Source organism: Pteropus medius, unplaced genomic scaffold, assembly GCF_902729225.1.
Source record: "Pteropus medius unplaced genomic scaffold, Ma_sr-lr_union100, whole genome shotgun sequence".
NCBI lineage: Eukaryota > Metazoa > Chordata > Mammalia > Chiroptera > Pteropodidae > Pteropus > Pteropus medius.
Genome location: NW_024349800.1, coordinates 43004248 through 43018986, shown reverse-complemented (window position 1 = coordinate 43018986; position 14739 = coordinate 43004248). Strand labels below are relative to the sequence as shown.

Genomic DNA, 14739 nt, shown 5'->3' with positions numbered 1-14739 from the left:
AAACAGGTTCTCTAAAGCTAAAAAGAGCAGAATGAACAGAGACACGTGAGTAAGAATCATGTAGTCCGTCAGGGATGCTGAGACCAGCCTGGCTGCAGCTGGGGGAAGTGAGAGTTTCTGATTCTGAGAGTTTCTGAGAGAAGCGAAAGCAGAGTTGCAAAGATGTGAGGGAACAATGAGCAGTTAGTGTCAGGAGGTACCTGTGCTTTTGAATCCTGAGAGACAACTATGACCGAGGGGGACAAACCCAGGATTCCCAGTCAGTTAGTCTTGGGTTCAAATCACAGCCTTGCAATTTACTTGTTACAAAATTTGGAGTGAGTCGCCTGACTTGTCCAAGCCTGTTTCCATGAACTGGGAGCGGCATTCCCTCCACTCCACGACTCAGGTTTACGGAGAGGGCCCAGGGAGATGCCATACGTGGGAATGATTTTAAAGCAATTCACTGGTTTACATGTCAAGTATTATTATCCCTTTTTTTCCTTCTGGGTCATTGAGAAGTTGAGCATTGAAAGTTGTTGACTCACCATAAAGGTGAGAGAGCAGGAAATGGCGACTCTTATTTCTGGAGGGAAGGAAGGGTGTCGATGGGAACAATCTAAGTATGTTTTTAGCTCCTCCGCGCCATAAATTACGGATACCCAAAGGAGCCGTTTCAGCCTCTGTGGTGAGGAAATGACAATATGAAAGTGATATTTAGGAACCAGAATGGAGCCCCTGCCTCACATAAAAGGAAAGAGGAAGATATTTCAGTTACTGTCATGTCAGGATCTAAAACCTTCAAAATCCTATAAATTAAAGAAACAGTTTCAGTCTTTGGGGGCTCATTTTAATCAGTTTAATTTAACTGTACACCTTCCTTCCTGGGCCCAAACAAAAGGAATAATTTGCTTTTTAAAGTGTCATGTCACCCTTTGAAATAACTGGAATCATTCAGTGATGTCACAAAACCAAATTGGAAATTGTCGGGAAAGAGATTTTTCTTAAAAGAACGAGTGGGAATAAGGAAATGAAGGATGGTGACAAAGAGAAATTCCTGACTGAGCGATCAGGTTCTGTAAGAAGCAAAAGAATGACATCTGAACTGAGAGATCAGATGCTGGGCCATGAGAAGGAGGGGTGGGCTGCAGGTCAAGGTGAAACCTTTTCTTAATCATCTTTCATATGTTTATATAAAGATGGAGACTGTCGATCACGTCAAACAAAATTTTTCTGCTCTTCAAAGAAAAAAATTTTTTTCTCTTTATAGTGGTGTGCTTGATAATTCAGGAGGGAAAATACTTGTTCGGAAAGTAGCTGGACAGTCTGGCTATAAAGGGAGTTATTCCAACGGCGTCCAGTCCCTGTCCCTCCCACGGTGGCGAGAATCCTTCATCATCTCAGGTAAGCCCGAACACTGGGGAAATGTCCTGCTACACAAGGGCACTTGGGTCAAGTGACCTCGCAGGATGAAATGTGTTCTTTTGAATGTGCTGTTAGTTTTAATTTATGGCCCACCTCACTTCATAAAAGTCTGAAGCATTAGTTCTTCTGATAATTAGGATCATGAAACAATGAATTATAATTATAGCGATAAATCACTACCAAGTCTAGAAATATTAAAAGGCTCCAATTACTCATTTTAAACACACTGCAGCTATCTGTAAGTCCAATCAAACTTTCTAATTAAGTGAATTACATTTAATAACTTGGGTTTTTGAAATACTCCTTTTGTTAGGCTCAATGAGTCTCATTTCTAGAACCTCATTCCTCGAGATTTCTGGGAAATGAACAGATAGAGACATAGGCTCTTGGAGAACCGAGCTACAATTTTGAGATTTCTTTTTATTTAATAATTGTTTCACTAGTCAATCAGTTCTATCTAGCTCCATAGGATTTTTGTAGATAATTATTTTTACTCTTTCCCCTCTTTTCCAAAGACATAATGTCACTGAGCTAATGACTAGTGTGATTTCACAGTGAAAAGGTAACCAAGTATCTTTGTACTATCATGACCCCCTCCCTTTTTTATATTTGTGAATTTCTCCAACCTTCTATTTTTGAAAATTTTTTAACTTACAGAAAAATTAAAAGAATATTACAATGAATACCTCTATTCCCTTCACCTGGATTCGCCAATTGTTAATATGTTGCTACATTTGCTTTGTTTATCTACTTATCATTTATCTATATTTTTTGTTCTGAACCATGTGAAAATAAGCTTCAGGCATCATGACACCTTATCTCTCGACACTTCAGCACACATCTTGTTAGAACAAGAACATTTTCCTAAATAACCACTATACCAACATCATACCTAAAAAATAAACATTGATACAATAATATTATCTAATAAATAGTTCTTATTCACTATCTAATTATCCTAAAATAGTCTTCATAGTAATTTCTTCTTCTTTTTGGATCCACAATCCAATCAAAGAGAAACCATTGCATTTAGTCGTCATGTCTATTTAATGTCCTCTAATCTAGGACTGTAACTATCTTACCAGACTACTTTTTTTGGTCATGAATGGCAATGCCGTTTTTGGAGTCCCAGCCAGTTGTCTAGGAGTATGTCGCACAATCTGGACCACATATATGTCTACTAGTTTCCTCATCACTTCATTCAGGTCAAGTATTTTGACAAGGATACTACAGAGGTAGTATCATAGCAGATCCGTTATGTCTTATCACAATGCCCATATCGGGAGGCACATAATGTTAGTTTGTGCAATTGTTGGTGAAACTAAACTTGATTATTTGAATAACTTCACAATCTCCTTCCATGGTGAAGATACCTTGTAATTGATAAGCAATTTGCAGAGCGATACTTCCCAACAGCATAAATAGCTTGTTTCCTAACAAATTTCACCCTACGGTTTTGACATCTATTAGTGATCCTTGAGGTAGCAAAAATTACTTTAGTAATTGCAAAATTATAGTTATTCTAATTCTGTCATTCTTTCACATTTATTAGCTAGTATTCTTATATAAAGAAGAGATTTCTACTCCTCTTCACACTTAGGGTTCCAATTAGACTGGTTTCTAAGTCAAATAGTGGAAAGTTGGCAACCACAGTACTGTGAGGTTCACCTTGTAACAAAGAATTCAGAATAAGGGCCATGTGAAAATGCTAATAATGTCTAGAATGCAAATTTGTTGAGCACAGAGAGAAATATAATCTCCACATAGGTGTTTACCAAGTAGCTCCTGGTGAAATAAGAGTATTTTGATCTAAAGTACTTAGCTAGCAATTCAAGAGTCCCAACAGAGGTTTAAGAAAAAAAATTCATTCCATAAGAGTAGAGATGTTTTGGGATTTTAAATGGAAAGCAATCTGCTGAGGTTATTTCCTACAAATATCAACTTTCATGTTCCCTCATTCCACCTAGCGACATTTAACCACAAACACTTATGCCAACGATAATAAACGTTTGTGCTTCTGCGATGACTAGGAGCATCTTCCAAATGGATGAGTTAGAAAAGTGCGCTGCAGTGTGAGGGTATCGACCGACTGGCGGCCAAGCGTGCTCCGCATCGGTCAGAAGCTCACCACCAGCAAGTTTCACCCAATCACGTCAGAGCCCTCGTCTGAAGGCTCAGATGTCTCTAGGACTTTTTTCAAGGCTTTTATTTCTCATTTTGACATGTCACTGTGCTCCTTTAATTAATTCACTTTGGTCTAGGAAGGGGACAAAAGCGAGGCTGTGCATTTTTGGTCAGCATGATCTTTCCTAAGCCCAGGGACAGGAAGGGTTGGAGAGAGTCCTCCTAAAACTGCCCACTTGCTTTTTGACCCCCATTTTGGAAAACTGAGCTCACACCCCTTTTCCTTCTGAACAGAAAGAACCATAGGATTTTAGATGCAAGAAGAATAGGAAACAGAGACAATGTCTCTGCAGTGCTCTGTTGATAAAGTGAGGCCATAGCCAAGGGCCTTCTTTGGATCTGAAATAACCCTAATTGTTGTCTGTCTGGAGCAGGCCCAAGGGCGGAGGACCTGGAAATGGCAAACTCTGCTCCCAGGTGACTTTAATAAGATGAAGTAACTCAAGCCCAAACCTTTTGCCTCATTCCCACTCTGAGTGACATTTATAGGTAATACCAGAATAATCTTTTTGCATCTCTATAATATATAGTTCGAAAACATTTTTTTTTCCATTAGATCCTACAACATTATGTAGTGGGTTGGTCTGTATCATTGTCCATATTTTGTGAATGAAAAAAAATTAGAGAGTCTCAAAGATTAAGGCAGTTAACTAATAGTAAAATAGAAACAGAAACCTATATATTTTTACTCTCATTCGCAAGGCTTTCCTGAGACCCTGTTATTCTGTCTGCTTCATGACCCTATAATCCTTTGTGCCAATAGAGTGTTTGACAAGATCACACACTAGATCTTGTTCCACCTCCTTGGGCTCGCCACCTGACACTCCTCACCGTCTCCTCCCAAGCTCTATCCTATTCCCTCAAATTGAGAGTTAAAATGCTTTCGTTATTAAATGGAAATATTGGATAATGTGTGAGACACCTCCCAAGGGTATTTGAATGCAAAAGAGATCTAAGCACTAAGATATTCCTTTACTGAATAAATATTTACTGAGCATCTACTACAGGTCAGACAGTGTCTAGGCATTGAGAATTCAACAGTTAAGAGGCGAGACAAATTACCTGCCTTTTGGGGGGTTTTACATTCTGGGACACTTTCCATTTCTTTGTGGAACAAGGCTCTTATAGTGGAATTTCAGGCATGACCTCATGGCGGAGGAAGACTGCAGGCAGCAGCCTTCTCGGGCAATTTTCAGACATATCAGCCTTGGTACTTGCTTACCCAGCCCCATCACCTGATTGATTTTGTTTTTTATGCCTCCATTGTCTGCAGGACATATATACGTTTAGCAGTCCTTCTTCTCACCTGGCATCCAAACTCCCTCTCCCTGGGTGGGCAGCTAATGCTTATTTCCAAGGCTGATCTACCTTTACCTACTTTCAGCTGTTCTAATGCCATGGAATTCAAATGGATCCCACAGGATCCATGAAAGTAAGCGGTAGCCATTCTTGCATAGCCAGCCTGTGACCAAAGCTCTCCGGAATCTAAAGGAGAACATGGGGAATGTTTTACATCCATCTACTGACCTAATTAAACATTCAAAACCCCATGCATGAACACCTCAGCTTCCATGTCACATCTGCATGGGAAAAATCAGTGTTGCTAATGTTAACTCTGAGTCATGGAGATTTTATTACTTCCTTTCTAATATTAATAAAACATAGGCTATACAGGAAAACAAAATGCCACTTGACTTTCTTATTGTAATCAACAACTCAGTGTGGGGGAGACTGATTTTATTGAACTCGAGAGATAAATTGGAAGGAGGAATCATCTTATGTGAACAGAACCATCTAAAACCTCTAGCTCTACAAATAAATCATGTGTTTTTTTTTTTCTCTTTTGCAGAAGGTAAACCCCCAAAGGGTGTAACCTACCCATCGGCTCTTACATATTCATCACCTAAAAGCCAAGCTGCCAAAGCAGGCAAGTGTTCATGAGTGATTTCATCTAAATCTTCTGAATTCGTAAACACACAGTACTGTGTTTTAGAAGATAGTGTAGAAATTAACATCTAAACTGGTCAAGCTCTACTGACTCCAGTAATATTTTAACAGATGCCAGGAACATGGGCATAGAAATCAATGGGATCAGATGGCTGGGGCTGAAGAGTGAGGCTTTAATGTTTTTGTTTGTTTTTGTTTTCACGTTTCCAAGATTGTCTCTGTGTTTGTGCCATTTTCACGCAGAATGACTGTTGCCTTAAATTTTATTGTATTGCTAACTTTAGAAGATGACATGACATTCTGTTTGGAAATATTCCCTGGTAGTTGAAAGGGAAAAGGCTGTCTCCACTTAGGTATGAAATGAAAGGAAGCGAAGAGAAGGATGTGGCTTATGGGATAACAACAAGTAGCTAATCTGAATAATCCAAGCCAAAGATACACTATCCCTGAGGTTGTGACGACCCAACTTCATGCAAAACACAAAGAGGGTACAGGTAGAAAATACCTTTCTCTAGGTTTCTATGTTAAAGTGGGAACTGTGCTATGTAATATTGTGTCATTGGTGGTACTTTGGTTTCCCACACAAAGAGAAGCTGTGAGTTGCTTTATAATTGCTTCCAGAAACTTAATGGATTAGCTAATTTTGATCATGTACTTAAGGTGAACATGATTTAAGAATTTACAGTGTTCCAAGAGCTGATTATTGCATTTAATCACCCCAACAATACCATGGGTATGTACTATTCTTAGCCTTAATTTACAGTTTGAGTACAATGCAGCACAGAGAAGTTTAGTAGCTTGCCCTTTGCCACACAGCTAGTAATAGCAGAACTGAGAATCAAACCCAAACAATCTGGGCCAGAAACTTCTCTGTATACCATTATGCTATTTTGTTTTGTTTTGTATTTAATGCTAATAACAACATATCTAAAGAGTACTCATTTGAAAAGTCTTGGCTTACAAAGAGGAAATGTTTTTCACCCCCCCATTACTGCTACAACTATATCTTTAATGACACTAATTATTCCAGTAATCTAGACTTGCTTTGGTTTTAATGCAAGGATACAGCTCTTCCCCATCCCAGCCCCCAAGCTGGCAGTGGATTGTGGTGGCTCATAGAGCATTTCTGAGATACTGCCTGTCTTCTTTTGGTGTGGGCATGGAGAAGAAGAATGGGTGACAGAGGTCTCCTTAAGTGAGTGGCCAGTTGATGGAGGGAGAGTGTTCCTGGCCTCTCTGCTGTCTCATCTAGGCCAGCAGTTCTCGGTGATTTCTAAGTAGGTGACATGTATGGATATCTTGGGCTTAGGGGACAGTGTTCAGCTATATCTTGGCCCCCTCATGAGGGGCCAGAGATCTGAGTTAGGTGTCCCATCCCTCCGCCCAGCAGCTTCCTGGGCAGTTCCTTCGCACAGAGCGGTGGGAACGGCTGGGGTTCTCTTCTTCCCCTCAGGGGTCTGAGCAGAACTAGGATGGGTGAGATCACCTTCCTCTTCCCATTTCACTTCACCTTTGGCCTTCTAAGTCCTGCCGGCCTAAGCCCCTCGAGCAGCACCCCTTCCCCTTTCAGAAACAATCTCTATGTTCAAGTTAGCCCCCCAACTTCAGAGGCCACATGTCGAGCACCCTTATTTTTACCCTGAGAGAGAATACTGCTAGACTCCAAGAATATGCCCCAAAACTTTCTCTACGAGCTCTGCTCCTGCAGCGTACCAGGTAGGCCTGTGGGTGCTGCAGCTTAGAAAGGTCGGCGGGGACGAGAGGCCCATCACCCCTCCCTGCATGCTCTTGTGGTTGGCGAGTGAGTCTCTTGATGCCTCTTCATTTGGCTTCAGGAGGACAAAGCATGAAAGAAGGGAGGGAAGATCCTCTCACCCTGAACTCTGTTCTCCCCAAAAGATGGCTACTGACCTCTCCCCTTATTCTGGTTTTTTCCTTCTGCTGACTGTCCTGGTCGAGGTGGGGTTGATGACCATGCAGGTTCGACTAGAGTGACCCCACCTGCAGGAAGTTCAGTGGCACCTCTCCTCATTTAGAACAGGGGTACTGGGGCCTTCTGGCTTCATCTTTGGGCCTTATCCAGAATCCACACAACAGCAAGAGTCCTGATAACCTCCTGTGACTGTGGCTATCAATGATCAAGTGTTTTCTCTGTGCCAGACACCTGTACTACACAGTGACCCTGAGGCAGAGTGCCAGTGTCACCCTTTCAGCAAAGGAAGCTGACCCTTGGAAAGGTTTAACATCTTGCCCAAGGGCACCATTCCAACTGGCCCATGTAGTGTTCAAATGCTGAATGTATCCCCTCAAAGAAGGGAAAGTTATGGGGAGAGGTGGAGGGGAGGGCACTATAGCCAAATGACAGCTTAGATTATAAAATCCATTTGATTTCTACATTCTCCACAGCAGAAATCAGTTCCAAAACTTCTCTATTTACCCCAAGCACCATGGCCTGGCTTACCATAGTTCACCCATGTGCCTGAGTCACTGACGTCCAGCAGGAGTGAGGGAGGGCCAGGCAGGCCTTCTTGCATGTTGATTTAAAATGAGCAAAAGCCATAGCTAGAATATCAAATATGTGTTGCTGATATCACTTGTCCCCCTCTAACAAATCATCTCATCCTTCCATGACATTCGCTGGGTGTTAGCATCTTATTACAAGATCATTTATAGTTGTCAGAGTGGGAAAAATTAAGTTCATTCATTCATTCAATAACCGTCTGTTGAGCACCTTCTATGTAACAGACCCTGAGCTAAACTACAAGGATTTTAACATAAAAGGGATATTGAGGGTCTCATTCAGCTTCGAGATAGAGGAACAGCTCTTTAAAGTTATAGTCCCACCATGGAGTAAATTTCACCAACTCAAATAAAAAATTCCGGTGAGAACTGGAAAATGGTGGCCTCCTTTGTTGCTACTCTTTCTTAAATGATAAAGTTCCTATAGAAATTGGGGGAACCAGAAGAGATGTCAGTGGCTGTTCAAGTCCCAGCGTGCCCCTATAAAATGCTTCCTGATCTCTCCAAGAATGTGAGTTAACAGGCAAATCAGGTTAGGATGACCCCCTCACCCAAAGCTTAACAACTTTCTTCCAAGAGAAAGTCTCTCACTCAAAAAATAGAAAGCATCTTGATGCCCCGTGCATCTCCTGCTGAAGACAGACATTTCTGAAATTTAAATGCTGTTCCCCCAGGCAGTAAGCAACCACAGGTGGGCAGCTGTTATGTGGTTAGAGCCTCAAGCTACTCTGAACTAAATAAAAACAGGTAAGTGTTGGATTGTAGAAGTTAAAGCTGGGAAGGCACATGGCTGGCACGGCAATAAGAGAAGGGAAAGTAAATCTTTATTCAAGACTGCTGAGCAAGAGTGTCAGGAAAATCCCCTTTGACCAGCTCACCCTGCCACAGAAGAAAATCAAGCCCGAGTTTATGGTAGTAAGTTTGACTTCCCAGGGACCTTTTGCCCTCATTGCCTATACCCACCAAAGCCATCTCTTCCCTTTGTCTAGAGGGTAAGACTACTTCTACCAGAATGCTAGAGAGACCACCCTCTGATGGAATCCACATTCAGGAATCTTGAAGCTACTCATGACTTGGTTTCCCCTTTGTTTCCCTTTTGAAGAAAAAAGTATAGAATTTGGTATCAAACAAGTGTGGGCCCAGATCCTGGCTCTGCTATCTATTATGTTCGTGACCTTAGACACATTTCTGGACCTCTTGGAAAATCTGTTTCTTATCTTAAAAATGGGGATACCTGCATCGACCTCTAGGATTGTGATTAAGGTTCAAATGCAAATGCTTATGTAAAAAAGGCCTTCATAGTATCTGGCACATAGTAGTTACTCAGTGAATATTAGATTTCCTGCCCTCACATGTAACTATGAGGTATGTAATGAGTTCGCATAGGACGAGCCTAGGAAACTAATACAGATGCTGGCATAACCCCCGTGGGATCCAGCAGGCATTTGTTCCCTCCTAGGACTGGGGCACTCTTCACTTTGGGGACCATTTTGTATCTCCTTCTGGCACAGACCCACGGTTCTGAAGACAGTCCCCAATGCCCACTGGGTAGGCGCTTGCACTGGAGCTTAGAGCGAGTGAGTACATCAGTGAGAATAAACCTAATGAAGCATGTGCAGGACCTATACACTGCAAACTATACGACATTATTAAAAGAAATTAAAGAAAACACAAAGGAATGGAAAGATATTCCATGTTTATGGATTGGAAGAATCAACATGGTTAAAATGACATTATTACACAAAGCAATATACAGATTTAATGCAATCCCTGTCAAAATCCCAAAGGCATTTTTTAAAGAAGTAGAACAAAAAATAATTGGATTTGTATAGAAGCACAAAAGACTCTGTATAGCCAAAAATAATCTTGAGAAAAAAGAACAAGGCTGGAGATATCACTCTGCCTTCAAATTATACTACAAAGAAACAGTAATCAAAACAGCATGATATTGGCATAAAAACAGACACAGAGTCCAGAAATAAACTCTCATATATATGGGCAAATAATTTTTGACAAAAGATCCAAAAACATACAATGGAGAAAGGAAAACCTCTTCAATAAAAGGTGCTGGGAAAATTGGAAAGCTACATGCAAAAGAATGAGATTAGACTGCTCTCTATAACCATACATCGAAATTAACTCAAAATGGATCAAAGACTTGGTATATAAGACTTGAAACAAAAAATAGCATAGAAGAAAACATAGATATTAAACTCGTGGACCTTGGATTTAGAGAGGATTTTGTGATTTTGACTTCAAAGCAAGGGAAGTAAAAGCAAAAATAAATGAATATGACTATATCAAACTAAAAAGCTTCTGCAGAGCAAAAGAAACCATCAACAAGGCAGAGTCAATCATCTGAATGGGAAAAGATATTTGCAAACAATGCCTCTGATAAGGGTCTAATATCCAAAATATACAAAGAATTCATACAACTCAACAAAAAAACAAACAATCCAATTAAAAAATGCACAGAGATCCTGAACGCACACCTCTCCCAAGAAGACATACATACAAATGGCCAACAAACATATGAAAAGATGCTCATCCTCACTAGCTAATAGAGAAATGCAAATAATTAGAATGGCTGTTATTAACAAGACAAGTAATAGCAAGCGCTGGAGAGATTGTGGGGAAGAAGGAACCCTCATACACGGCTGGTGGGAATGTAAATTGGTACAGATAGTATGGAAAACAGTATGAAAATTCCTCAAAAAGTTAAAAATAGAATTACTATATGAACTAGCAATCTCTTTTCTGGATATTTACCCACAAATTTAAAAACATTTATAAAGATATATGCATCCCAATGTTCCTAGTAGCATTATTCATTGTGGTCAAGACATGGAAACTGAAGTTTCCTACAATAGATGATTGGATAAAGAAGATGTGGTACATATATACAGTAGAATATTACTCAGCCATAAGAAAAGATGAAATACTGCCATTTGCAACAACATGGGTGGATCCTGAGATTATCATGCTAAGTGAAATAAGTCAGACAAAAAGTTGAGAACCATATGATTTCACTCATATGTGGAATATAAAATTGAAAGGAACAAATGAACAAGACAAACAAGCGGAGATTTGTGGACTCAGACAGCAGTTTAGTGGTTACCAGAGGGTAGGGGGAGACGGGGAAGGTACATAGGGGTAGAGAGGATCAGACATATGGTGACAGAAGGAAATTTAACTTTGGGTGGTGAACATGCAATGCAAAACACATACGATGTATTTTTGAATTGTACACTTGAAACCAACGTGATTTTATTAACCAATGACACTCCAATAAAGTTAATTTAAAAATGTTCGAGTATGAAAAAAATTATGGAAGCAATTTAAATCATCACACATGGATGAAGAGCATAGCTTAGAAGTAGAATCAACATGATCCTTACAATCTAATTCATTCTATTACTTCACTTTATAGATAAGGAAACTGGGGCCCAGAAGAATTAGTTGACTAGTCATGAGCCAACCCAAACTAGAAATCCAGAATATAGTCTCTAAAAGTGAATGCCTTGAAAGTATCTTCTCTCCCTAGACCAATGCTAATTGAAACAGCAAAAAAAGTATGTTCATGACCCTTTGCTTCTAGTGTCTGGAAAATTAATTTGGCAATTAATCACATTCTGCCTTGTCTATGTCGCTGCAGTCTGAACTGTCATTTAAGTACTCTATTGTTATTTAATCTTGTGTCTCTTTCGGCTTATTGCTCCATCCGGATTGTACATTCCTTTGGGGCAGGTAGATTTCAGCCTCCACAGTGGCTGGCACAGGTCTTTGCTCATAACTAGTGTCCAATAAACATTTATTTCTTTCCTGAAGAGTCTGCCGACTGTTTTGTAGGCCCCAGTGTAATTTCATTTTCTTACAGGTGAGACCACAAAAGCCTATCAGAATCCATCAGTTCCAGGGACAACTGCAGAGCCAGTCACCTTGATGCAGGTACCAGGGACCACCCTAGTAAAAGCCACCCACACCACCTTGCCAAAGCCATCCCTGTCTGCAGGTTCTACCACCAGCAGCCCCAGACTACAGCCCGTGGGCCACAGGAGCTGGGAACTGGGTAAGTAGGTAGACTGTGTATTTCCACATGCTAATGAAGTGGGAGATTGGGTTCTAAAGTAACAGCTCTGTCTGAATGCCTGTATGAAGTGCCCATCTTCCACCTTTTGAGTAAGGAGGGAACGCCTGACACCTGGGCCAGGGGTATGAGGTTGTGTCTTCCAAAATTTAAGCAGTAAACTTGAGCCCAATAATAATAATTCAAGACAAAGCCAAGAACTAAGCAAATCATGTAGATGGAGCTTAAAATAGATTCAATAATAGGACTGTTGTTACCATACTTTTGAAGATAGGGTATTATGTGAAACTTTCCCATTACGTAATCCCCATTTCTACAAAAGCTCAGTCGAATGGATAGTGGGTTTCTGTATAAACACTGTTGAGTTTTAAGTGACAAATTACAAACTCCTGGAAGTCTTCAAATAGTAGAAACAAACAAAACCAAAAGAACCTTTAGCAAAAGCCAGAGAGCTAAAATTTTTAGTCCTTTTCTGATTGCTTTTTGTCTTAACCACTTGTACCCGTTTCTTCAAATGTGTTTTAGGTTTTACCCAAGTCCAGTTTATGGAATTAATCTCTGTAATACACAACCTTAAGCACTCATCGATAATCCAGTCTCTAGTTTCTAAATAGCTTATATGTAAGCCGTCCTGGGCTAATAAGCACCCACCTCATTTCTAAAGGCCTTCTGGCAAGGGGCTGGAAGATTCCACAGCTGAATTGTCACTACTGTCTCAGCAATTTTTTTCTAAATATTTCCCACCTGGTGCCACTTTCTCCTTCAAGGAGAAAGTACCCAGGACTTGCTCTTTTCGGCCTCACTTCCATCTTCCAAACATTACCGCCTCATAGCATGGCCTTCCTCTGCCCCCTCCTCCACCCCACATCAGAGCCCAGCTAGCTCTCTATCCATCTTTTTATTCAATATGCACTTTCAATATGCTACACACTCTCCTGAGCATCTTTCAAATATGAGCCTATTAAACCCTCATAACAACCTTATCAAGTAGATACATTACTTTTTATTTGACTATTATATTGATGAGGAAACCAAGGAGTAGAGCAGTGAGGAAACTGACCCCAAGTCCCACGACTGAGCAGGAGCAGAGCTGGGATTCAAACACCAGCAGCCTGGTCCTCCTGTGACGCCCCTTGCAGGAGACACCCCTGACATAAACCAACACCCCAGGCACTAATGAAGAGTCACACGAGCAGGGCCTGACCCACCTTGACATGGACGTGTTGGCAAAATTAGAGGGTGGTGGACACAGCTCTTTCCCATTGCAATTAATAATAAATAATGACGGGATGTGCATAGCCCATGCTTTCCCTGTGCCAGGTGCCCTTCGAGCATTATTCTATTTAATCTTCCCAACGACCCTATGAAATAGAGATTTCTATTATTCCGTTCAATGAACCACTCCTGGAAGAAGCTGTGATATAAAATCCCTGAATAAAAATAGCATAAAAATAATTTCTGAAATACATCTCCCTGCCATCCTATTCTTGTTCAACTAAGGCGAATATAAACACAGACACACTATGCCTGACAGTGAAAGAGAAAATGGGAAGGATGCTGAATGACAGGGGTCTCATAAGAAGAAGTTTTCTTTTTTCTTAATTTCAGGCTCTTAACTTTTAGAGTCCTCGATTCTTCCAAAGATTTTCAAGTAGCTGAGTAAGTTGTTTGCTCCTGGTGTCTCCTTAGTGGACATCAATTTTTCACATAACTCATATAATTAAACATGTGGCATATTTACTTGGCTACACTGGGCACTTGGAAATTCTGTTGCAAGTTGGGCCTGTGCTTATAGAAAACCTCAAGCAACCTGAAGTAGTGGCTCCCAACCTGGCAAAGCTTCATTTTTCCTGGCCTGGGGACAGGGGCCTTGGACGACAGCCTCTCAGTCCATCAGTGTTCCCTCTTCATCCTCGTCCAGCACCCACGCCTATGCCACCCCACAGACTGTTAGGCAAATACACTCAGAGCAAGCGCTCCATGCAGCATGTACCGTAATTGCTAAGAAAGGAGCCAAACTGGGTGGGAGGAAGGGAAGAGGACTTTAAAAACTTGTGTGGCTACTCAAAGGATTTTCTGTAGGAAAGAAGAGAAGTGAAAATTGATGTGTGAATGCCTATGTCTTTTTTTAATAACAGCTTTATTGAGATACTTTTTGCATGCCATACAATTCATCCACTGAAAATGTGAATTCAGTGGTTTGTAGTGTGTTCACAGAGTTGTGCAACCACCACCACAATCAAATCCACAACATTGCGTCACTCCGAAAAGAGAACCTATATCCATTAAGTCACTCATAATGTTCCCCTAGTCTCTCCCTTCCCTCAGCCCTTGGTAACCACCAACCTACTTTCATGAATGCCTATTTTAATATATGGCTATAGGTATTCGCTGTGATATTTTCACTCAACTATGTTAAATAATATTTAATACATAGGTAACTCCTTTTTTCTTCAAATGAGCTGAAAATATTCTGCCAATTATAAGAGAGTAACTCTCCTGCTGATAGACAAGTGAGTGGCTGTTATTGCATTTATCAAGAGTGTTTTTTTTCTCTTATATATGCGATTATAGTTAAAAGATTTTAGCAGTGGTTG

General features: G+C 40.6%; 1 protein-coding gene across 1 annotated transcript in view; it reads left to right on the top strand.

Annotated features, from left to right (window-relative positions):
- The window catches only part of VIT (vitrin), an 89844-nt gene that overhangs the window by 41949 nt on the left and 33156 nt on the right, over positions 1–14739 (top strand). Inside the window, exons 6-8 of the mRNA XM_039887418.1 lie at positions 1250–1383; positions 5438–5515; positions 11933–12124. Of these exons, the coding sequence (XP_039743352.1) occupies positions 1250–1383; positions 5438–5515; positions 11933–12124 (404 nt within the window). The remainder of the gene's footprint in view (positions 1–1249; positions 1384–5437; positions 5516–11932; positions 12125–14739) is intronic.